At 35.7% G+C, this 26,665-nt stretch overlaps 1 protein-coding gene and 1 long non-coding RNA gene across 14 annotated transcripts in view; one reads left to right on the top strand and one right to left on the bottom strand.

The window, feature by feature from the left end:
- The window catches only part of LOC136844346 (uncharacterized), a 237,903-nt gene extending 233,154 nt beyond the window's left edge, over positions 1-4,749 (top strand). For all 4 annotated transcript variants that reach the window (XR_010854824.1, XR_010854826.1, XR_010854825.1 and 1 more), the window contains one exon: positions 4,390-4,749. This is a non-coding gene — a long non-coding RNA (uncharacterized lncRNA). The remainder of the gene's footprint in view (positions 1-4,389) is intronic.
- Positions 1-26,665, bottom strand: part of Rexo5 (RNA exonuclease 5) — a 40,819-nt gene that overhangs the window by 8,138 nt on the left and 6,016 nt on the right. The window contains exons 3-16 of one of the 10 annotated variants that reach the window (XM_067113347.1): positions 25,162-25,209; positions 24,502-24,549; positions 24,135-24,182; positions 23,766-23,813; positions 23,395-23,442; positions 22,279-22,341; positions 19,402-19,506; positions 18,987-19,132; positions 16,794-17,140; positions 15,369-15,640; positions 15,005-15,109; positions 11,614-11,808; positions 9,583-9,772; positions 8,865-8,974 (exon numbers count right to left, since the gene is read on the bottom strand). In XM_067113347.1, coding sequence (XP_066969448.1) covers positions 8,865-8,974; positions 9,583-9,772; positions 11,614-11,808; positions 15,005-15,109; positions 15,369-15,640; positions 16,794-17,140; positions 18,987-19,132; positions 19,402-19,506; positions 22,279-22,341; positions 23,395-23,442; positions 23,766-23,813; positions 24,135-24,182; positions 24,502-24,549; positions 25,162-25,209 — 1,773 coding nt within the window. Of the gene's footprint in view, positions 1-8,864; positions 8,975-9,582; positions 9,773-11,613; positions 11,809-15,004; positions 15,110-15,368; positions 15,641-16,793; positions 17,141-18,986; positions 19,133-19,401; positions 19,507-22,278; positions 22,345-23,394; positions 23,443-23,765; positions 23,814-24,134; positions 24,183-24,376; positions 24,550-25,161; positions 25,210-26,665 lie in introns of those variants that run through there. The other 9 variants (XM_067113346.1, XM_067113352.1, XM_067113349.1 and 6 more) reach the window with 9 other exon arrangements.

The following is a 26,665-nucleotide window of genomic DNA, read 5'->3' on the forward strand; positions in this document are numbered from 1 at the left end:
CAGCTGAGACGCCTTCAAGCCTGAAACCACCGTGCCAGTTTCACCTCTTCAGCTGAAACTCCAGTCGTCCTCTAGCAACGCCTTCAAGCCTGAAACCACCGTGCCAGTTTCACCTCTACAGCTGAGACGCCTTCAAGCCTGAAACCACCGTACCAGTTTCACCTCTTCAGCTGAAACTCCAGTCGTCCTCTAGCGACGCCTTCAAGCCTGAAACCACCGTGCCAGTTTCACCTCTTCAGCTGAAACTCCAGTTGTCCTCTAGCGACACCTTCAAGCCTGAAACCACTGTGCCAGTTTCACCTCTTCAGCTGAAACTCCAGTCATCCTCTAGCGACGCCTTCAAGCCTGAAACCACCGTGCCAGTTTCACCTCTTCAGCTGAAACTCCAGTTGTCCTCTAGCGACACCTTCAAGCCTGAAACCACTGTGCCAGTTTCACCTCTTCAGCTGAAACTCCAGTCGCCCTCTAGCGACGCCTTCAAGCCTGAAACCACCGTGCCAGTTTCACCTCTTCAGCTGAAACTCCAGTTGTCCTCTAGCGATGCCTTCAAGCCTGAAACCACTGTGCCAGTTTCACCTCTTCAGCTGAGATGCCTTCAAGCCTGAAACCACCGTGACAGTTTCACCTCTTCAGCTGAAACTCCAGTCGTTCTCTAGGGCGCCTTCAAGCCTGAAACCACCGTGCCAGTTTCACCTCTTCTCGGCTGAAACTCCAGTAAGCCCTCTAGCGGCGCCTTCAAGCCTGAAAACCACCGTGCCAGTTTCACCTCTTCAGCTGAAACTCAGTTGTCCTCTATTAACGCCTTCCAAGCCTGAAACCACCGGTGCCAGTTTCACCTCTTCAGCTGAAACTCCAGTCGTCCTCTGCGCGCCAAGCCTGAAACCACGTGCCAGTTTCACCTCTTCAGCTGAAACTCCAGTCGTCCTCTAGCAACGCCTTCAAGCCTGAAACCACCGTGCCAGTTTCACACTCTTCAGCTGAAACTCCGTCGTCCCTAGCAACGCCTTCAAGCCTGAAACCACACCGTGCCAGTTTCACCTCTTCAGCTGAAACTCCAGTCATCCTCTAGCGACGCCTCCAAGCCTGAAACCACCGTGCCAGTTTCACCTCTTCAGCTGAGATGCCTTCAAGCCTGAAACCACTGTGCCAGTTTCACCTCTTCAGCTGAGACGCCATCAAATCTGAAACCACCGTGCCATGGTGGTTTCATCTCTTCAGCTGAAACTCCAGTCGTCCTCTAGTGATGTCTTCAAGCCTGAAGCCACCGCGCCAGCATCATCTCTTCAGCTGTACCCCCAGCCACGAAGGATAACTCACCGACTCACCATTTAAGTATTATAATTGTTCTAACTTCCAACCTGTTCCCCCTATCCATAACTGCTTTGATTTATTTTGTAGCGTCATGTTGAATGAAAGCACTAGGGTAAGCAACATTTAGTTTTCTTAAGGTTGTGAGAAAATGTGTTGCAGTGTTTTAAGTTTCTTTTTATATTCATTTCCCAAATTTCAATTGCTGGTGTTGAATCCTTGTTGTTTAGAGTTTGAAAGAACCTGCAACAATTCTTGGATCATGACACCATGTAATGCTTTTGGGTGGAAATGTTGTTAGGTTTAACTTGAAGCCTTTATTAATCTACCTTTCTGATCATTCTGAAACAATAAAATATGTAAGCAAGTATAAACTACCTGTTATTTATTGGCAAAACAAGAAAGCCTGAATAGCACTGGCACTGCCTGATGATTGGCTTTATAGTTTTATTCCACAGGCAAGAGAGTTGTATGCAAAACATTATTCCATTCTACTGACTGTGGGAAATGCACCAGGACACCCTCAGTATATAGGTGACTTGCATCCTGATGAAAGGTAGTTAAATGCTGCCTGAAACAATAGCACCAATGCAACCCATGGAACAAGGTTAGATAGCTGCTTTCAAGGCAAACTATTTATGCCAATCATTTGCACAGGGTGTAAAAGCAGCTCAATCTGGCAGAGTGCTCCAAGAGTTTTGGGAGGAATTTAATACTGTACTCTCTCAACACCATCCAGATCAATGGTTTAGCACAGAGGAAGCAAAGCAATGCATGGATAGCATTGGAAGAAGCTTGTAAGACATTAAGTATGTTTGAGGTAGGCTACGCTGTAGGCCAACATAAGAGTTCCAAGCTAGTTAAGGTAGGCCAGTCTACGATGTAGGCTAATATAACAAATTTTCTAGGTAATTTATATTTTCCTATGTATGCACACCATGCTCTTTTATATAAGAGGAAGTTCTCGCTGGGTGAGCGGGTTCCGTTCTCAGCTACCACTCTATTGGTCGCGAGTTCGAATCTCCGACCGGCCAGTGAAGAACAAGGGGAATTTGTTTCTGGTGAATAGAAATTCATTTCTCGCTATAATGTGGTTCGGATTCCACAATAAGCTGTAGGTCCCGTTGCTAAGTAACCAATTGGTTCTTAGCCACGTAAAAATAAGTCTAATCCTTCGGGCCAGCCCTAGGAGAGCTGTTAATCAGCTCAGTGGTCTGGTTAAACTAAGATATACCTAACTTAACTTATATAAGAGCACCTTCAGCTTAAGCTGGAATGATAACTGAACTTGGCAACAATGTCATTAACTGGTGGTTATAGGGATTGAGTGGGGAAATACCCCTCACTCAATCGATGTCACCTAGCAGATTTTCCTTCGGTCTCAGGGCCAAAGCAGGGTGGCCGAGGTGTGATTATTATACAAATCTTTGGTTTGTATACCTTTGAAAAATAAAATAACTTTACATTTGTTCCTACAGAAATACAAACCATTGCCTTTATAAGTTTATAGAGATGATTTGCTCCTTAGGTGGAGGTCATCTCTGACAAGCAACTGGAGTTGAATCCTACCTACAACTGTCATGCTACAGATCACATATGCAATCAGGGGATGCAATGACTCCTGTATTCTACTCTTGTCTGGCATATGGGATGATAGAGCAGTAGTGCCTTAGCTGTGAGTGGGACTGACAGAGTAATTGCTCAAGTAAGGAAGAAATTGGAGAACCATAAAATCTTCCTTGATGGCTGCCCTAGAGCAAGAGCCTGTGCCAGCACAAGGCTGGCTTAATCTAAAATGAATGAACAAAATCTCCCAAAAGGCTTCTTATGCTGGCTGTCATGAGTTTAAAATGTAGCTCAACAAATTCTCCTTCCATGCCATGTCAAAAGTGAAAGCAGACGGGGAGACATCTTGGGGCCATGTTAAGATTAGATACTCACAGTATATTTCCTTACAATTACCCTGAACCAACTGATACTCCAAAGTAGACGCTGCTCCAAATGACATTCACAAAAATGCTTGGTGATGGTAGGCGAGCTGAGGTATTTTCCTTCTCACCCACCATAACCACCAGCTAACGACCTTATTACCAAGTTCAACAGCCATTCCAGCTTGTGCTAAGAATACTCCAGTACAAAAGGTGATTTGCATTTCTGTAAAAACAAGTGTTCTATTCATGTTTTAAGGCAGTTAGGCCAGGATGTAGGCCAATATAAGTGTTCTAGGCATGTTTAATGTGGGATAGGCTACCTTACAGGCCAATGTAAGTGTTTTAACCATGTTTGAGACTAGGCCAGGCTAGGTGAGGCTAGGCTAGGCTATGCTAGGATAGGATAGGGTGCAATAGGCAGGCCAGTATAAGTGTTCCAAGAATGTTTGAGGTTAGGCTAGGCAAGGCTGTAGGCAACTGTAAGTGTTCTATGCATATTTAAGGTAAGCTATGCAGGTTATGTTCATTAGAAAAACAAAAACAACTCTTAATTGCCACAATTGTGACAAATTTCAACTTACTGCCTTCCACTCAGTGTTTAAATATTACATCTTTAATTACACATCGTTAATTACAGGAGTATGAATGACTTAACAGATCTCTAAGGCAACTAAGTCAAGTTTTAGTTCAGTTCTTGCCAAGGAAGAAGAAATGTTTTGGTTACAAGAATTTGCCAAGAATGAAAATTGGTGTTGACACCACCCCACTTGCGAACATTCAGCTTAAAACATTAGATACAAACAAACGGGATCACAAATTAAAATTGTGTTCAGAACACCCCTTTGCTACCTCTAAGTTAAAATTTTGTTTTGCATGCCTTTTCTGTACATCAGTACTGTGTGTAAAGTGTATTGTGTTTTAGGATGAAAAAATATACAGTACTGTATGATTTTTTATCATACTTACTTAATAGGCAAGAAGAGTACAATAACCAACTTACAAACGGCCATCCGGAACGTAACTCATTTATAAGTAGGGTGGTGTCTGTATTAATCCTGTGTGTTTATTATTGAATATGCAAAGAACAGAATGAGTGAATTTTTAGAACATTATTGTTTTTCATTCCTTTGAAGTGCAACTCTCTTTTCAGTGCTAGGCTACGTCAACCATATCCGTTGTATTCATCACACATGGTTTCTCCAGAACACTCCTTTCCACAGCAAGACATGCATACAGAAGCCGGATCTACCACAACTGGAGACATGGACTTGTTGCAAGGTTTTTCTTTTCTTCAGCAATAATGGGTTTCAGATTTCCCTTCAATGGGAAAATAATCTTTGACATGCAGGAGAATTTTACACAAGATGAATAAAATGCAAGTAACAAGTTGGCATAAATACTCGTGCACATAAACAACCCAACCAAAAGCGAATGTGGCTGGCAATGCAATGGGCAAACTAGGCCAGTAAAGGTCAGGGCGACACCAGTGGGCTTCCCGATGGCATTTTGTTTTTTTAGTCAATATATTCCAGCCAAAGCACCAGTGCAGGTTACCTATCAGCCCACTCAACTACTTCAAGCATGCCATGTTCAGGAGTTAGCTTGCAAGACTGCAGTCAGATCTATTCACTCCTACTGTGATATGTCACTTTCCAGAAGGAAAAGTAGCAAATCCTTGTCTTGCCAGATGCTTGGCCTCGAAATGCCAGCAAGCAGTCAGATTACCAACCTTCTAGTTCAAGTCTTTCAGACAGACTGTCTGACCATGCCCAAGTCTTTAAATACCCATATGAAATGAAATGAATGAAATTTATAAAATTTAGGCCAAAGGGGCAAGCAGTGGGATCTATGAGGTCATTCAGCATTGAAGGAATTAGAGAAGATTTTAGAGGTGTAGTAAAAAACCTTCCAGATGCAGAAACAACTTTTAAAGAACATGGTAAGAGAATATGAACAGATGAGTAAAAGGAATGAAAATTGCAGCTAGGGACGCTTGCAAAAACCAGATACAGTGATGGCACTCACGGAGTTGAATACCCTTATGAAACCCAGAAGAGTTTCAAGGGAGACTGTTTGACTCTGGGCACTGGAGCAGAATGAATGTTACAGAGAAGGTGGCAGGCAGTAAAGGGGGAGTAATCTAATGTGGTTGCAGCAGCTTTGGTATAATATTATTATTACTGAATGTAGTTGAAGCAGACCACTGAATCAACTACTTGATAATAATAAGTACTGCTGCATTCAATCCAACATGTACCAAGATGTACTAACCTCCGCGTAGTTTTAACTTTGATTTTAGTCTTCACAATGAGGTTGCAAAATCGGTGCAAAAACAGATGAGTGAGGTGCACTCAGTATGGCATGCTCGTCGAGTTACTACAAAAAACAGTTTTTTTCAAAAAATCACGGTTTTTAAGATTATATTTTTGCCTTTTTTTCTTCATTGCCTGAAGTTTAGTATGCAAACCATCAGAAATGAAAAAATATCATTATCATATAAATATTGGAATATATGACAGAAAAAAAACCTTATATAATTGTATACAAATCGCTGTAAGCAAAACGGTTAAAGCTAATGAGTTACTTTTTTTAGTTGTATTGCACTGGATTGCGAGGTATATAACAGATTGTTAAAGTAACACAGAGAAAATATTATCACAAAATGGTGCATGAATTCACCAAAAAAATGGCAAAATTCACCATAAATCGAAACATTGTGCACTGTTTGTTGAAAAATGAAGCTAATTGATTGAATATTACTAGACTGTAAGTTTTTTTAACTTAAATTGCATCTTTCAGTCGAGTTACATGCTATTTATCGGATTTATATGAAAATATTTCAAAACTGATAAAAGCTACAACCATGAGTTATTTTTTGTTGTATTGTACATGAAATTGGTTTTCATATATAAAACTTATGTAACAACTAATATAAAACGGTGCAATGACAACGTGACGTTTTGAGATGTTCGGCCGAGTTACCACTGAATCAAAAAATTCACCATAAATCGAAATATTGTGCTAGAGACTTCCAATTTATTGCAAAATAAAATGATTGAATATTACTAGAATGTAAGAGTTTTAGCCCCATTTAGCTTAAAGTTGAAATTTTGCAGTTTCGTGATTTATGTGAAAATATTTCAAAATTGATAAAAGCTACAACATGAGCTATTTTCTGTTGTATTCTACATGAAATTGCGCACATTTCATATATGAAAGTTATGTAACGACTAATGCTGCCATTACGACAACGTGAAAAGAATAGATTTAAGACGCATGAAAAAGGTTTTTTTTTTTTCACCATAAATCGAAATATTGTGCTAGAGACTTCCAGTTTGTTTTGAAGTACATGATTGAATATTACTAGAATGTAAGAGTTTTAGCATAATTGCGTTTTTTGACCATTTAAATCGAGTTAAAGTTGTCCAAGGTTGAAATTTTACAGTTATCGATTTATATGAAATATTTCAAACTGATAAAAAAGCTACAACCATGAGTTATTTTCTGTTGTATTCTATATGAAATTGCGCACATTTCCATATAAAACTTTATGTAATGACTTATAAAACGGTCAAACATTTGTATTTCTGGCAACGTCAAATTACTGAAATATTGTTAGAGACTTCCAATTTGTTGCAAAATGAAGGTAAATGATTGAATTATTACAAGAATGTAAGAGTTTTAGCTTACAATTGCGTTTTTTACCATTTCTCATTCTTGACTGAAGGTTTTTTGGCAGTTATTGGAATATGCAAATAAAGCTACAACCATGTGATTTGTATTTATGCTTTTCATATATAAAACTTTATGTAACGGCTAATATAAAACAGTGCAAAAATTACCAAATGACGAAAGAATTTCTGAAATTTTTCAGCCGAGTTACTTTCGAAAAGTTTTTTTCAAAAATTCACCATAAATCGAAATATTGTGCTAGAGACTTCCAATTTGTTGCAAAATGAAGGTTGATTGAATAAAGAATGAGTTTTTTTAGCTTTACAATTGTGTTTCGACCATTTAGGTCGAGTCAAAGGACTTGAAATTTTTTTTGTAGTCGATTTACGGTACAACCAATTTTACAATGATACGTCCAGTAGGCTACAAGCTTCTCATTCTTGTGATTTATTAGGGAAGCAAATCAGTGATGTAAAACACTACACCTTCAATTATCTGGTTTCCCTAATTAGAGACTTTCTGACATTTAAGTATAGGAGATTTGAATAAATGAGTTGGCAACTTTTCAGTGTACTCAGACTCGGCACAATACAAGGCTACAGCCATATCTCTACTAATTGAAAAAATCATCTGAAACTACTTCAGTTTGTCCAATAATATAAGATGTCCGGCCATACTGCATATTGTCACATGCATAAAGTGAGGCTAATATTTCTTGACATGACCTAATGTCTGGGTGTATTCTTTATGACAACAGTTTCACAACACAAAAGTCTGTACTGTAGTCCCTGGTCCTCGTCTCCTTTTGGAGGAGAAATCCTATGCTGTAAACACAGGGCTTAAAAAATAGAAATATTTTCTATTTTTAAATACAGTATGATGATAATGAAAGACCATGCAGAGAAAATACCAAAGGAAATATTCTTAAACCTCAGACCACTGAGTAATGGGTACAGAAAAAAGATTATCTGTAATGAGCATGGAAGACTTGGTAATATATTAAACCGTTTAGAATGATGAGTTGCCATTTAATAAAAACTGTTTGTATTTGCATTACATCTGCAGTAGTAAAACTATACAGATGAAGGAATTTACAATTCTTATGAGGTATACAGTATACACTGCCTACCAATAGGCCCAACAGGATGCATCCTCATAGCTCCAGTTTCTAAGTCTCTATTTGTCTGATAAGACATTAGTTAGAATAAGCTACCTACTATTCAACCTTGCCACCAATGGGGAGGGAAACCCAACCCAGCTAAAGTACTGGTCCCAAGACCAACTAAATAGGGTTGGAGTAGGGAAGGGCATCTGTTCGTAAAACATCTGCTAAACCAAATATAAAATGAGCCATTCAAGACAGAATCAGCTGGAGGTGGCTCACTAAAACAGTTACCCCAACTACGGATTAAACTGAGAAGAAGCAACTATGTAATATCCAAGGTAATTACTATCCCAGAGTTATGATAATTGAATAAGCTATGTACACAGTACACACACAAACACACAATCATGACATGAGTATAGTATATTCAACATAACCCACTTCAGAGTAGCAAATGCTAAAGTTAGCAACACTACACTATACAAGTATACTCTTCCTAGACTTTAGCAGCTCAACCAGTTCGAATTGGAACTTCTGAAGTGTTGAAGTTGTCATTCCAATATAGTACAAAAAATGCAAAAATACAAACCATCTAGAATAGCAAATTTCATGATTCTGGGCATACGGACCTGGATTAGTTCACTGCATTACACAAAATTAGTCAGTGTATTGATAAAAAATTAACAGTCCAAATAAAACTGTTGATTTATTTTACCTCTTGATGGTAAAAAAAAACCAAGATAGTTCATACAGTATGAAACTTCGAGTTCAAATGTTATAAAAAAGTGAAACGTTATAAAAAAGTGTATAAAAGTTACAGCAATAAAGATCAAGGCAACACCACTGACCTGAAATATATTAGAATAATTTTCAGGGGATCCATTCAGGGAAGCTTGTGGATGAATATTTAACCCATTCTGTAGTCTATAACCTTCAATAACATTTCCAAATGCATAACCTGAAAAATCAAAAGCAAGTAGTTAAAAACCCAAGTTATTTTAAACTAACCAAAAAAAAAAAGAGGCTTTACAACCCTCAGTTCCATTTCTCTATTAATAAAATTCAAAGCATTAAGTTAGGAATTACTGTACAGCAATAGTGTTCTTCACTACTTCAGTCTCTCAAGTGGTATAATCGGTCAAATAAAAATACATTATCCTTCAACAATATATGTGACTGTCTGCATTTCCCTTTCCTTACAGAGTACTATATTATTGAGAGAGAATTTACCAATTAATTAGCATATAAGTACAGTAAAAGACATACAGAAATTACACTATAATTTTTAATAATTAAACAAGTCAACCTTACAAGACTTGCAGAAACAAAAAGGAGACAAACTTAAACGGAGTTATTTTATTAACAAGAAAAGCAAAACTAAAAGCAATTACTTCCTCTCATGGTAAATAATGCAAACATCCAGACCCTGTAATAATTCATTATGGAACTTGTGTGTAGTGAAAGTTAAGGCTGCTAATCTCCTTTATCTAGTAATTAAAAAAAAAACTCTGCAGCATAGCAAATTAAACAGCATCTTGTCACATAATAAAACACAATATCCCAAACCTTTTTTCAGTTTCAGTTGAACGAGTTCAAGTGTTGCAATTGCATCTTCTGTTGGATCATGACCCTCGGGATTCATTTGGATTTTTCGCTCCAAAAATAATTTTGTTAAAATTTGCAAAGATGAAGGTCTACGCTTGTTAAAGCTTAAATTATATGCCAGAGCTGTATCAATCACATACGGATGCATAATCTGAAAATTTCAAGGGAAATTAATTTTGAGTCATGAGAGAGCATACCCAGTGAGGAATTAACAAATAAAAACCTGCACAGTAAAAGACAAAAATATTAACATTTCAAGGGTTCTAGTTTTTTCTCTGGTTACTGAAAAACTGCCCCCGTAAAATGGCCACTGCCCTTCAAAAATGACCAAATATATATTTGTATAATTACTTCTTCCCACTTCTCTCATTTGTCTATGGTGGAAAAAAACAGGTATAAATAAATTTTGTAATACTGATCTCTCCTACTGCAATTATTTTTTATCATCATTAGGTAATTTATTTTGACTGCTGAGATATAAGGCCTGACTCCCTGCTGGAGTTTCCGTTCAAGATTTGATGATTGGGTAAGTTGAAAATGCTGAAGATAATAAAAAATTTGCTTGATTAATTTCCAAACCTTGACATTCACTGTTGGCTGAAGTTGCACATTTCCCATATAATGTAAACAGTGTTATTCATTACGTTATGCATTCAGGGATCAGGATGTGGCTTATTTATTATACAGCCATGGGTTAAACTTGAGTGATAAATAGTAACTAACATAAATGGTAGTTTTTATCTGGTCCTAATTGTTGCTTTAGCAGCTTTATCAACAATATGGGCAGAAAATTATAGCAGCTACTTCCAAATTGAAGAAAATGTGCCAAATGTCTTATAAAAAAATTTACACTGAGATTATTGGGCTCATTGTAACTACTGGACAGATATGTACTAATTAAAAAGTGTCGACAACTGAAAAAATTACAAAAATGCACACAAAGACCGATAAATCCAAACTGCATTATTATACTGATGGAAAATAATGCCTAGTGGATGTGAAGGCAGGAAATGATTGAACCTGACTCTTTTGACTTCATGCATCATTTACAGATTCAAACTGGGTACAATATTGCCTCCTCTTGCTCCCAACTACTCCTACTACCACTGTAGTAGTGGCTCCAGCCACCAAAACTGTGGGGTCAGGAATAGTTCTTATATAAAAAGGATAAAATAAGCTCTTCTCTCCAAGTGAACAGAGATTCTATTTCAATTAGCTCCCAATATATATATGATAAATAACAATATTTCCTTTACCATCATACATTATTTTACACCACCACCAAATTTCATTTCTAGATTCTCGGGTCTTACCCAAAAGATTTATCTTACGAAGTCTCCTTTCTAGACTCTCATGCTTTATCCAAAGGATTTTATCTTACGAGGTGGAAACTAAAGACAATTGCATCTTATTTTTAGACACACAGGTCTTATCCAAAGGATCTTCTCTTGAGAGGTGGATACTGAAGACAATTGAATCTCATTTTAGACTCTCAGGTCTTGTCCTTGTCCAAAGGATTTTCTCTTGAGAGTGGGAAATGAAGACAATCAAATCTCATTTCTTGGACTCTCAGGTCTTACCCAAAAGATTTTCTGAGACGTGGCACTGAAAACTTATCTCATTTCTAGACTCACAGATCCTAAGGATCTGGTCTCAAAAGATGAAAACCAAAGAAAGGTAAAGGTAAAGTTGAACAACAGGGAAAATACCAAAGGGAACAGATGAAGAGCACTAGGCAGAAAGCAATACAATGGGACCAAACAAATAGTTGCACAGGGCAAAAAAAACCATATCCAAGGTGCTGTGTAAAACATCTGTAAGCAGTGTTCCACTACAAACAATAATAGTAGTCAATCACTCCATATCTATTAATAATATTAAATGTTAATCAACATTTACCATTGTGCTTTACATTCTAACCAAAAATAAAACTAATTTAAAAGAACTAGTTCTATATTCTATCCAAAAACAAAGTAAATTAAAAGAACCAACCTTCATTGCTTTTAAGTCAGAGTTCAATGAATGGCCTACAAAAATTGCATCTGGTGGCAGCAAGGCACGAAGATCATTCTGTACATCCTGTATAGTAGTAGTAACATTTTCTAACATCTCTTTGGTTAACCCTGAGAACTGTGTAAGGTAGTTGATGATCTTCTTCTCTGGCTTGACCAGTTTGTGGTAAATAAGCTGTGAAAATATAAAATAATCTACAGTATTATACCTTGACAACTGAATCCTAAACTTGAAGTCTTGATACCTAAACTTATAAAGTTATGACTATTACAAAATCACTGGAGTAAAAAGAAAAAAAAAAAAAATAGAAGAAAATTGTTTTATTGGTTATAGTCTATATTACTAATATTTTACCACTGATCTTGGAGATACCATGAAACCCCGGTCCTCGACTGTATCAGAACTCAATGTAATCAGATTTTGACGTGAAATTTGGAGTAAATTTTGCATCGGAGCTCGAACAACAAACCGGAATCCAACCCAATGAATCATATGATGTCTGTAAACAAAAGTGTTTCAGTTAGCCGCTGCTAGTTGGCGTTGTTCCCACAGTTGTTTCAAGCCCACTTTATTGAAAGATATTTTAAAAGTGATTTTGTTTACACTATTCCAGCAGACTGTATAAAATTTACCATAAATTAATACTGAATGTAAACAATATTTAATGTATATTACCACGATAGGCCACCAGGGTGGCTTTTTGGTTTGTTTGCATCCACTCATGCCACAAGCTGCTAATGTAACCTAGAAAATTTTTTTTAAGTTTGTGATAACATACATAATTTGGCTTGTTTTAAAATGTTTCATTATATTAGCAACAGTTTTTGTGTCTACCCGTTACAGTACATACTGGTAGCTAGCCTAGCCTAGGCTATGGTGCTTGGTTAACCAACGTTAATACCGCCACACTGGATATAGGTCAGTTTTTTTTATACAGTATACATTTAAAAATGAAAAAAGTGCATCTAATACAGTAAGTTATTTAAATCTCAACTTATTTCATTGTAATTTGTGTAATGTTTTGTATAAAAAGGCAAGGTTAGGGTAATGACTGGTGGTCAAGAATGGATTAATCCATTTTCAGTTATTTATAGGAAAAATTTATTCAGATCTCGACTGACTCACATCTCGACGTTTCTTCTGGAACAGATTAGCATCAAACCCAGGACAGCAATAAGATGGTTCTACTGAACTCATGGAACTTTCACTAAATGGAGACTTAAGTTTTAAATCCTTAGTGATCATCATTAACAAGAAACATCTGTAACCAACCACACAGTATAGCTATTTGACAGGAGAGACAGTTAGCACGTGAAATATCAACAGATTTCTAAGAAAAAGAAGTCATTTATAGGTGATAAAATGTCCATTTACACACAGCAGCATTACAGCAATACTTTGGACTGATCACTGGAGAAGGTTCCCCGATCACTGGAGAAGGCACATCTGCAATGTAATTTTACCCATGATTACAATTATCTCTAATTGTTATGGAAATTATTTTACTCTTATATAAGATAGATGGCATGAATCATCTATAATTACTTTGAAAAATCAAATCTCAAATTTATATATATTTTACTACGGAAATAACATGGAAAAACACTTGAGCATATATTCAATGTTGATGGTTTCTCAGTAACATACTAATAACATGCTATTCAATTACAAAAAAAAAAAATTTAGCCATTTCTATGGAAAGGGGATTAGTTACTGAAGAAAACCAGAGTGCTGAGTTCAAGTGAACTAACACAGGGTTGCCTTGAGGAGCGTGTTCTTTTAAAAAATTAAAACTAGTTATACACTATCTCATTAAAGCTTCACAAAAATTTGATAACTGGGATAACATGCAGATTTGACAAATCTCTTAAAACTTTTGAATCTAAGAAAAATAATTTTCTGTCAATTAAGATTACGCTGGCCATTTGATTAAAGTTTTATTTTTAATTCTGTTTGCAATCTCTCAAGATGAGAATTTAGTCAAAAGTGATGGCCTTAAGTAAACTTGTATTAAACTGGTATTCCCAATTCTCAAGATAATACGACAACACCTAAATAATATTTTTGTAAATATGACTGCCACACCCTTACAGTGGGCTTAATCTGCTTCAGTCTGTTGTTATCCATTTTGCCATTCAATAAATCAAGCCATGTATTCATTATAACAGACTGCAAGTGGGTCACAATCATTTACAGCAACTTTTGTATTTTCCTCTAGTAATACTGTATACATATGTAGTAGAGAGGACAACATGAAAATCTATAAAAGGAAAAGAGCAGCATACCAACAATATTACATTTTTAAAAATACAACAGTAATCAATCATGTCACAATGGGAACTCATTGAGGAGCAAAGCAGTAAAAAAAAAAACCCTGGAGATATGGGCTTTACACGAGGAACAAAGCAATTAAAAAAACCTGAGGATATGGACTGGTGATCCAGAAGTTGACTAAAGCTTACAGGAACATCACTCCTCCCTGCTACATGCAGTCAAGAACACCTCTGACAGTTACTACCATTATAAAATAATAAAAGAAATATCAATAATGTAAAAGCAAGGAAAAAGATGGACTATGACTACCAATTACAGTAAATGAAAGGTGCATGTTGCATTTTAATTCTTTTCCCATCATAATGCCCTCTCTTTTTACCCATATGGGTATGAAGTCTGCTAGCATTATTGCAGAAGTAAATAACAATACAGACTTGGCTGCTTTATCCACCTCTCGATTTCCTTGAAAGTTTACACGAGCTGAAATCCAGACTAGTTCAACATTTACTAAATGACACTTCACATAACATCAAAGGAATGAGTAAAGTCAATTAATATACTGTCACTGCATTTGAAAACAAAAAGTTGGTACTCTCTTCAATTGCAACACATGACAACATTCAAAATAAGAAATGATACTACAATAACTTCAATCACTAAAAGATTGCTAAATAATATCCGACATGAAAACAGACTAGTGCTGGAACATCGAGTACAAATTTATTTAAACTAATGAACTGCTGCTTGAAACTTATCTAACATGATAACTTTCCTTCTTCCCCGCAGCACACACATCAAGCACATCTGAGCACCCTATGTTCAAGACTTAAAAGTAACTTTCTCATAGGATGAAAATGAGCAACAGACCCAAAGACTAGACATAATCTATAACAGTCACCCAGCACTGATATATTAAGAAGAAGAACTTTCACTGGCTCAAGACCCCTGTTAAGAGAGAGGCTGGAGGATGGGACTCAATGATGTGTTAGTCGAGTAAAGCCTAACATAACAAAACCCACACCACTTCCAAGATTTTTAAATTAGACATAAGCAAATGACAAACACCCTTAATGATTAAAATACAGTGACTGCTTACCTTCAAGTCTTCATTTACCACTGATATGCTTGCCAGCTCAAGTCTATTTTCTACACTCAAGCACATTTCACAATCAATTCCATACATAGGGGAAGATGGTTTCACCTGTAAAATGTAAAAGAAATTTTTTTAACCAAATAGTCTGGTAAAAGATTAATTACATTACCTTATAATCCATTAGTGTACTCAACAAAACCCTACCCCCTCTAAATTCTTCAAGAAACATACCTTGAATTCCAAAAATACATACATACTAAATCAGGTTAGAACAGCTTCAGATTCTAGACATTATATGAGCAAAGACAGGGATGAGAAAGAAGAATGAATAGCAGGAAAATGTAATCAAGTACTGAATCCACCATACCTTTTGATATTTATCCTTTGAATATACAAAACCATTTTCCAGATATGACCTTATAATTGGCACAGGATACTTGAAAAGGTATAAATCCGAATGAGTAAGTAGTAGCTGCCTTCTATCGAAACTGTCGGATGGAGGAAGGTCTCCGTTTTCTGAGTCGGTTTCATTATTTATGCTAGTACTATCACTAACAGTGGCTACGAATGATTCATGGTCAGCTTTCTCCGAGCTCTTGTTTTCTTCCATCTGGTCAGATGTGCAGTTACCAGACCCACCTAAACATGTTACAAAAAATAAATTCTTAGATAATTATGCAAATTCCAACTCTTCAGTTGATCTTAAAATGCAATGATTTTTTTGTATTACTTTCAGTTACAGAGTTTAATATTAAAAACAAAAAACCAAAGCATTTACACTAAACACAATAATTACCAAGCAAAGGAAAATATTAAAAGGCCTTCAGTCAAAAAAAATTGCAAACAGATGTACTGTATTTCAGAATCATGACATTTCCAAGTGTAAACTCACATTAATTTGATAAAACACAATTTTGAAATACTGATTAAGTTTAAAAAACAGTCGCCTAGGAATATGGAAAAGGAGGCCAGATAATTTCTAAGCACGGGGCAAAATAAAAAGATTTTTTGAGTAACAAAATACTTCAATACTAGTCTTCATGTTGCACCATGCTTTCAGACCCAAATATGACTGATTTTCCTATACTTTATACTAAATCCAGTATGTTTTTGTTGTGTACTAACAGACAGAGAGAATTAGTGTCATTACACTTGTTTATTGTGAGCACCATTGGCAAAAGCAGTGAAACATGTAATGCCTACACTACTTTATATAACAGATATATAAGCACTGATAAAGAAAATGGCCATTTCAAAAAGAAGTGGCTACAAATGTTATGATTTATGGCTGGAGTGCAATAATAACAAAACAAAAATAAGGAAGTTGCTCAGAGATGTAGCATGCACAGGTTGGAAAAAAGACTGAAATCTCACAGACACATGGTAAAAAATGAGAAACAGAATGAAGATTTGTAGGAGGCCCAAAAAATCCTGGAAAATGAGCATAAAATAAAAGAAGACATAGATTGGATAGAATTTGGGCAAAAAATTCGAGACATAAAGCAGCGGAGAGCACTCAGTTCCCATTTGGTTCCATGCAGGGAAAAACTGATGTAAAAACATTAATGATGACTGTACGTAAAAATATACAGCAATACGTGTGGTAGGATTTTACAGTTTATTAATAAAAATAGAAGTTTAAAAATAAGGTAAAAAGTATGCATTTGTACCCAAAAACTTATTTCTCCTGAATAGCAATGGCCCAGCTTTAAAGCACTTGTTTAGGGTATCACTGAAGTTAAAATAATATATTTACTCTCAACATTTCTCTGGAGGATTTTTTAAAACTTACTTTTCTCTAGAGGATTCCAAGTAATATTATTAATATTGGTTACACATAGCAGATCTTCCAGTGGCACTGACGTACGACTAGACGAGATTTCAAAAGCTATAGGTGATAAAGAAGAGCAAGTTCGAGGTAATGCTTGTAATAGCCACTTCGGTAATGTATCTTTCCTCCCTGATATTTCACTAAAACTCATGTCACTAAAACCATTTACAGCTTCATCAGCTGAAAAAACTTTCTTCTTATTAGTCTTTTTGCACCTGAAGAATTTCTTAAGGATTCCAACACTGAATCCTTCAATAACAGCAACCACAGTGTGAGATACCGCTCGTCGCCACATAAGCCTAACAAACCTGCAAAATACACGAGATGAAAGTACACTGGAAAATTTTATCACACAAGTTTTTTAAACGTAAAAACCAATGGGAAAAGAAGGGAAGAAGGGAATGGAGACTTAAATAAGTCAGGTTAATCTAAAGGTTAGTCACCATGGTAAAGAAAGTCAGTGAAGCACACAAAAAAGATTACCGGAAGAGGTTGACTGACAGTGTGTTATATGACCAACTTAAGAGAGACCAAAATAAAGCAGTACCAATGGATATGAGATAAAGAAGCTACTTAGAAGCTAAGAGAAAGAGGGCCAAGAGATGTGGCAATGGCAGTCACTGATCAAACTCATTCCCTTTAATGATTCAATTCTACTATGGGAAGATAACAGATGAAGTCCCCTATTTACAACAGCAATTTTCCAAATGGCACAAATAAGGCCAATATAAAATTTCAATACTTAGGATGAAGGAAAAATTTTAAACACCTAAAAAATACAAGCCAAATGACCAATCCTTAACAAGCTAATTTTCCAAAAATAAAACAATCATTTGTAAAAAAACTGAACACAAAACAAAGGATAACATTAAATTGATAAAAAATTAAATTCACATAGTAAATAAATAAACAGTTGCTATTCATCTTATTAGCCATGGTATGGGGGTAGGGCACTTGTGGGATTACAGTTTAACTTCAAACCAACAATACATGCAACACTGCACCAAGCAAGACTATTCCAGATTTGGCATCGAGGAGATTTAAGGCCTCCAGGACCAGGAAGGAGGAGGATGATGTCAGCAAGATGAGTGGTACATATAATCTATAATTAAGGTAATGAAAAATGGCCGCACAGAAAATCATTTCACAAGTCTCTATAAACCATAACTACTACTGGTGAAATGAAAGCCACCTGTTCTAGCAATTTTATCAGCTAGCTACAGATCTCAGGATACTGCTGACATCCAAACTGGAATACAATACTCCAAAAATCAAAAATCATACTTAAATATCAAACATAAAATAAAGATGAATCAGAAAAAATGGCAATTTGAATAACAAAAAAGGGCACAACAGTCTTTGTTAAACAGATTTCCTCTACAGTACTTATCAAGTTGCCAATACTTATCAAGTTGCTAATACAGTACTTATCAAGTTGCTAAGAGTACCACAAAAACAACTAAATAACTAAGGCTTAGATTTAATTCAACAAAAGCCAGGCAACAAATGTTTTCAGTCAAAATTCCTAATCAAGTCTTTATACAATAAGCATATTTTTACCACCATGACTGGCTTACAATGTACCTGTAGGGTTGTTTCTGTTATATATTCCTTTAGCTTCCCTGTACTTGCCAACATTACTCCAAAATTCTAAACAGAAAGGTAAAGTAAAAACTTTCAGCCATGAATATGACAAAACACAGCCAATGGAACTCCCTGAAATTCCTTTGTTTTTCCTCTTGGTCATGGAATTCTATCCATGACCATTTACATATAAAGTGCACTGTAAAAGGTATTCTGTTCATGCTACTTTACTACTCTGTCTGCTTAACTTATCTCCTGTCTTTGATAACTGCATTTTATAATTTTCCTTAGCCCTAGATCTTACTTCATCAATTTTAAACGATTTACTTCATATTTAAATTACAGTATTCTGGAGCATTATAAAGGTAGTACAGTAATTATAAATAGCCCTTTGTTGTAACAGCCATCCAGCCACACCAGGCTGCTACATCCTAAAAGGCAAATGACCCTGTGCTCATACCCAGAACAAGCTCTTCCACAAAACGAGTACTGTAATAATGAGAAAAAAATGTGCATGGTCACGAAAACTTATATCAATTCAATTCTACTTTCTGAACAATTGGTACTTACTTTGAAGGTAATGGAAAACTTCCAGGCATTAGAAAATGTAGAAGTGATGACTGAACTTCTTTCATAGTAACAGGATTTCTCACTTGACTTCCTGAGATAATCTGACAATCAAGTCCTGCTTTTGTCAATTCAAGAACTGGCCATGGCTGATTAGGGAGAAAAAGATTTTTTTATGTATATTAATAAAGGAATAATGCACTTGGAAGACATTTACTCAATAGGCTTCATTTGATATATTCAATACTACATTACACTGTATGATGCACAATCAGAAAAATATCTTAACAGTTTATTTGATGAGATTTCAACATTCAGAACACCATCACCATGTCTAGAGTAAGCATGCACAAAATCAATGAGAGATTTAAAAGCTTTCAAAAAGGACAAATTTCAAGCTGAAAACCATTTCACTCACCCTCTTCATTACATCTATTTGCTTTTTCATCTGTTTGAGTTGTGCATAACTACAATCAATGATGGAAGAATCTAGCTGTGGAGAGTTGCTATGTACTTCTTGTTCCTTAAGAGAAGAAACTTAGCTATTGAAAAAGTAAATAATTTTTTATAATTCATTTTCCATATATACAAATACCTTATTGCACTTTGATCTGTGCTTCAAAGATATGGTTAGCCAAATGCAGTAACACCGACGAAATCCAGCATATATTTGGGAAACCCTTGACTGATTAACCAAATCACCACATGGGCTGAGGGTGTTTAGGTTAGGCCTTTTTCAACTATGTCACCAGGTTTGTGGCATATGCTTAAGAAAACATCATACCGAACAATTAATACTGCAAAATTATAGAAGCATAAAAGGGACTGCAAATCAATAACCACTGGATATTGGGAAAATTTTTTTGTGACATTTATTATAGATATTTGCAGCACTTTACAACTTGGATACGTAGTATTTCATCAAAACTTGTAGTTCCATAGTTATGGGGATTTCATACACAAAGTGAACTAATTTTGTGCATTTGTCAGCATGTTACACAGTAATAACTTTATCCAGTTAACCATCAAAACTGTCAAGTGGCCCTATTCCATCCTTCTCAGGGCTACAAATTATGTCAAAGAGATTGTTACCCTCAAACCTTAGTAGCGGTAACATGGTGATGCATCAACCCACAGTAAGACTTTCCAACTTTAAAAGGTATCTCAAAACACAAGTTTTATAACACAACACTGCTATTCCTCCACCATTTTTCACCATTACCAATAAAAATTCCCAAATAATGTCTATACATGTCTGACAGATGAAATGTTTTTTTATGTACAATATCTAGAAGGGCTGAATTTGACAAATCTGTTTTTATTATGTTACTGAAAATTTGAGGATTTTATATTGCAAAATCACAAATATTCACAAAGATTTCCTTATATTCATTTGAAGATCTTACTAGGGTCACTGTACCATACTAACTTCATGCATGCAGAGCAATTAGTATAAAGATGCAGACACTTAGAAATTTCCAATTATCTGGAAAATTAATAAGTGAAAGATCAAGGTTTTTCTTTGGTGCTAAATTAATGAAATATAGTGTTCCTAATTCCTGACAAATATTATAGTCTCCTAAAACAGAAGAACTCTTTTAAGGTGCAACGTAATAAAAACTTTCTAAAAACAATTAGCATACCAAACATATAAAACAAAACTATACATCATAACATACAAAGCATGTTAAGTATCAAACACCCTTTAGTAATGCCTACAGTCTACCATGTGACAGCACTGACCCCTGCAGGGTCAAGCTGGTTGGAGGGTTGTTTTATGACAGACTCTTTATTGTTTTTAAGGGGTTATGAATGTATCCCTAGTAAGCCCATGAGAAAGTGCCACTCGAACTGATTTGGAAGGAATGTGATTACCATGTTGAAGGGGTTGCTTACAGAGATTATCATTGTACAGTTATAAAAGCATTAAATATGTATACTGCAACCTCTCAGTTATTCAAATTTTTATCAATTTGAACTATACACATATTCAAACCTAATTTAAACAAAATCCCAGTTGTGACAGACAGGCTGGCCTTGGATGAAGTAGAACAATTTTGTTACCTTTGGGACAAACTGGGCTCTGAAGTACAAGCTGAGAAAGCAGGAAGAGAGTAGCTGCAGTATTGATAAAATGGAGAGGTGGCTAGATTGCTGGTAAATAAAAATGTCCCATTAGTAGAAATAACAAAAACTTAAAATGGATACCCAAGACCAATAATACTCCATGCAGTAAAAACTATACACTGACAAGGAAAATGGAGAAAATTTTGAAAAGGCTTGATCACATAATGTTACAATTAATGGTCAGAGTACACTTGATGATCATACTACACGGGAGGAAATGGTGGACAGATGGGGTAACTAGAGGTTGGAAAAAGGACTAAGATGGTATGGGCTATTTGATAAGGGATGAAGAGCAGTTGGTCAGAGAAGCAGTAGATATGAAAATGGCAGAACAAAAACCTGTGGGAAGACCAAAAAAATCAAAGAAAAGATAGAGATGAAGATCTAGTCCTGATAGGAATTCAGGCAGACGGGGGGCACAAGGCAGAAGACTGGAGTGATCTCTTTTCACCATCTAACACCATGTAAAAATGTTTAAGATGGCGATTGCAACATTAACCGACCTGTCATGTGGCACACTGTGGACAGGGCTAAATGTTCTTTGCAACAACTGGCCTCACTGCATTGCTTTCTGACTTTTCTTTTAATCCATACTTTTTGGTCTTCCAACCTAGTTGTCCTATTCCTCCAATTCTACCCTACTCCAATTTCAGCTCTCCCTCCAGAACAAATCCTTGAGATGAACCCTTTTAAGGGGTTGAAAACAAAATTACAGTACAAAAATTCTGAGTGGAGGCTGAACTGTTTGGTACTACCAAGGAACAGTGATACTGACTTTGGTCATTTACTGCCTGTTATCTAAATTTTATCAATATCTGAAGAGCTTCTGGCTGATTCACTTCAGAAAACATTAAAGTTACTGTATTACTGTATAAATTAAAAAATGTTTTGCAACTATGTCATGGTCAAGACTTGTATAGGAAAATGCATGGACAAAAACAATAACTCTTTAAATAAAAGTTAAAATATTGTTCTGCTTTCATTCTAAATTTCATTATAGCCAACCATTTCCAACTGTCTTTAATTTCATATCTTAAGTGATAGCAAACCAAATACGGAGATGCCTGACAAATGGTGATGTAACATGTAGTGTAAAATTCTATATAGTGTACTGTACAGTTAAAGCCTACCAACCTGTGCAGTCACCTGAAGCCAAAGTTATAATTACCTTTTTTTCTGAAACACCATTTACCAACATTGCTATAGACTTCTTCAACTTCTTTTTCTTCACCTTCTGAAAAACATAAAAAGTTTTTCACAGTATTTTTCAATTTAAATCTAGGGATACAACATACAAAACTCACAATCTACTAAATATTATATTCAATACAATGAATGAAAATTTAAGAAAAACATATGATGAACAGCTGCTGAAAACAAGACGTAAAAAGATGATGGCAAAATTCTTAAGATATTTAATTGAATTCAGATGACAGGAATAACTTCATTGCATGTTTTACAACTATGAAATAAAAATGTTGAGATTTCTATCTAAATTGAATTTTAAACGTATATCATGCTTCTTCCTATGACTAACTGACCTTATATAGGTGTTTCAAAATACAAAGAAATGGAAATGAAGTTTTCAGCCAGCCTATCTCCAAGTTTACAACTATTAAAATTTTTCAAAAATTTTCAGGCTGAGTTATTAGATACAGCCATATAACGACTAAAGAAATCAGATGGATTGACCGAGTCCGGGCTATAACCTTCAGAGAGGCCAGGGATCATGCCTTCATTCATGTTCCTGGATAGCTAAATACATTGAAAGAGATGAATCCTTTGTTAAAAGAAACTGGAACAAAAATCCATATGACTGTCAAGAGTGAAATCTTGGAAGACTTGAAGTCCTTTCTCAGTCAAAAGACATTCAAATGCATGGGGTACAGGCAGATGGAGGCCACAAAAAATATTAAATACTTAGGGAGAAACTTAAATAAATACCTGTTCTGAATTACTGTTGTTTTTGTCCATATCAATTTTTGTTTATGCTGTAGAGGGGGGGCTCTAAAAAAACACCCTGTACGTACTATCAGTCATATTCAATCATGGAAGGAAAAAGCTTTCAGTAATATAATAGGTTTGCATATACGAATTAAAAATTACTTTAAATTTACGCTTTCTAGGAATTAGAAAACCTGATATCACTTCTAGTTAACAGATACTTAGAAGCAAAGCAACTCACTCCTGAGCTTTTTAGTCGTTTATATTGTCAGTGGTCACCATAATTAATTTACTAAGGAAACAGAAACACAAAGGTTGACTGAGGTTTTTCTTTTCTTACCTTTTTCTTTTTTATGCCTTTAGTAGTCAAGCTTAGGTCTTTCTTCTCCTGAAATATTAAATAAATTTTTAAAAAAATTTAGAGAGAATTTATAGAACTCTTATGTCTTAAGAATTTCTTTTTAATGTCAAGCACCTATCACTCTTAAAATGCAAATAATGCAACAGGTATGCATCTATGAATTAAAAATTACTTTAAATTTACTGTTTTCAGGAATTAGAAAACCTGCTATCACTTATAGCTAATAGATACTTAGAAGTAAAGCAACTCACTCCTCAGCCTTTGAGCTGTTTATATTGTCAGTGGTCCCCATAATTAATTTACAGAGGAAACAGAAACATAAAGGTCTACTGAGGTTTTTCATTTCTTACCTTTTTCTTTTTCATGCCTTTAGTAGTCAAGCTTAGGGCTTTCTTCTCCTGAAATATTAAATACACTTTAAAAAAATGTCTAGAGAATTTATAGAACTATGATGTCTTAAGAATTTCTTTTTAATGTCAAGCATCTATCACCCTTAAAATGCAAATCAGTAATGTAAGAGGTATGCATCTATGAATTAAAAATTATTTTAAATTTACTCTTTCCAGGAATTAGAAAACCTTCTGCTATCACTTATAGCTAATAAGACTTTGAAGTAAAGCAACTAACTCATCAGCTTTTTAACGGTTTATATGTCAGTGGTCCCCATAATTAGTTTACTGCAGAAATATAAAGGGTGACCAAAGTTTTTCTTTTCTTACCATTTTCATCTTTATGCCTTTAGTAGTCAAGCTTGGGTCTTTCTTCTCCTGAAATATTAAAAACACTTTAACAAAAATTTACAGAGAATTAATAGAACTATGATGTCTTAAGAATTTCTTTTTAATGTAAAGCATCTTTCACCCTTAAATTCAAATCATTAATGTAAGAGGCATGCATCTATGAATTAAAAATTACTTTGAATTTACTCTTTCCAGGAATTAGAAAACCTGCTATCACTTACAGCTAATAGGTACTTTGAAGTAGAGCAACTCACTCCTCAGCCTTTGACTGTTTATATTGTCAGTGGTCCCCATAATTAATTTACTGCAGAAACATAAAGGCTGACTGAGGTTTTTCCTTTCTTACCTTTTTCTTTTTTATGCCTTTAGTAGTCAAGCTTGGGTTTTTCTTCCCCTGAAATATTAAATACACTTTAACAAAAATGTATGGAGAATTTATAACACTACGATCTCTTAACTGATTGATTTATGGGTTTTAGGAATACATGCCAAGCACTGGGGCAACAAGGCCATTCAGCGCTGAAATGGAAATTGACACTGAAAAAGTTTGAAAGGTGTAACAGGAGGAAAACCTCGCAGTTGCACTATGAATCAATTGTTAGGAGAGGTTGGACAGTAAGATGGAAGTAAGAGAATATGAACGGAGGTAGAGTAAAAGGAAAGAATGAGGTTGCAGCTAAGGGCCGAAAGGACGCTGCAAAGAACCCTAAGTAATGCCTACATTGCACCGCATGAGGTGCACTGACAGCACTACCCCCCTACAGGGAACTACGAGGTCTTAAGAATTTCTTTTTAATGTCAAGCATCTATCACCCTTAAAGTGCAAATCAGTAATGTAAGAGTTATGCGTCTATGAATCAAAAATATCACTTATGGCTAATAGATACTCTGAAGTAAAGCAACTCACTCCTCAGCTTTTTAGCTGTTTATATTCTCAGTGGTCCCCATAATTAATTTACTAAGGAAACAGAAACATAACAGTTGACTGAGACTTTTCTTTTCTTACCTTTTTCTTTTTTATGCCTTTAGTAGTCAAGCTTAGGTCTTTCTTCTCCTGAAATATTAAATACACTTCAACAAAAATTTATAGATAATTTATAGAACTATGAAGTCTTGAGAAAGTCTTTTTAATGCAAACCATCTAGCACTAGAGCAAAACATAAAATTTCAAAACTAACCTTAAAATGTCAAGCACTCACCAATGGATCACAAAGTCAATTACAATAACCTTAGAGTTACTAAAATACATGATATCTGTACACAACATGCTTCATATCACTGGTAACAGATGAAAATGGCATTTGAAGTACAGTACAGCAGTAGCCGTTGAATGGATTTTACGTGACGATTACTCAGCACTGATGAGTAATGGAAAATTAGCTGATTATAAGAAAAGTACTATAAAATAAAAGTTTGTGCATCAAAAGCACTTGAATTTTTTTTATTTGTTACAAAATTTCTCATAGGAATTAAAATGGGAGGAAAACCAAATACTTGACCCATCTCATTACACTAGAAACAATGACACCTACCCCTTGAGACTAGACAACATTATAAATATTAATGGACAAAACTAGAATTATTCAACAAAAAGGCCGGTAATGAATCTGTGGGCTGTTTGATACCAAGTGGAAGCAGTGCTAGGAACAGACATCTGGAATCATGCTACTTTCCAAGAAGTCCTTCCTAAAAAGTCTTTTAGAGTAAGAGCTACAAGTATCACAATATGACCAACTAATTTTCCCAGTACTGTCTCTGAAAAGATAAAGACTGGTATTTCTTTTAGGAGATATGAACACTCAAGAGAATACTGGTGGATCCCTAAAAAAGAAACTCCTGACCCTCTCCATCGTAGTGGGCAGTAGTTCAGAATAGAAAGAGAGGACAGAAAGGAGAAAAAAGGACCTGCTACAACAGTGAAGCCCAAAGGACAACTAAAGCAATAGGGGTTCAAGCACGAGCCAACTCAAGGCAGGGTCCCCTAAGATGAGATCTTGATAAACATCACTCTTTGGGGAGAATTCCTAATTTGCCCTAAGACTTACTGGCAAAAATTCCAACAGCAACCCAGACACCACAGAATAAAATCACTGGTTGGTTGAGGGATCGAAAAACCAGAGTGAAAGGTATCATGTACATATGCTGTGAACACTGGCCCAGAAGTTGGTTATGGAGCGAAGAAGCTCTCCTAATCTCCACCACCACTAAAGCACTGGTCAAAACCAAAGAGGGTTTGGTGAAAAAGACTTCTGGATGACTGCTGACCAGGAATGAGCTCATGTCTGAAGAAGGACAAGGGCACTTGTGACAATCAACACGCAGCTATGAGTTCTCCAACAACATCCTATGGCAACTTCTCGTCAACTCCGAAGGCAAAAGAGAATATCAGCCCATGAAGAACAGGTCCTACATGTTCTATCTGCAACTATCCAACACTTCTCCCAGATCTTTGATACAAATGAAAGGATTTTCAAAGACTGCTCAAGGGAAATCCTGAGGATAACCTTAGA

Source organism: Macrobrachium rosenbergii, chromosome 12, assembly GCF_040412425.1.
Source record: "Macrobrachium rosenbergii isolate ZJJX-2024 chromosome 12, ASM4041242v1, whole genome shotgun sequence".
Lineage (NCBI taxonomy): Eukaryota > Metazoa > Arthropoda > Malacostraca > Decapoda > Palaemonidae > Macrobrachium > Macrobrachium rosenbergii.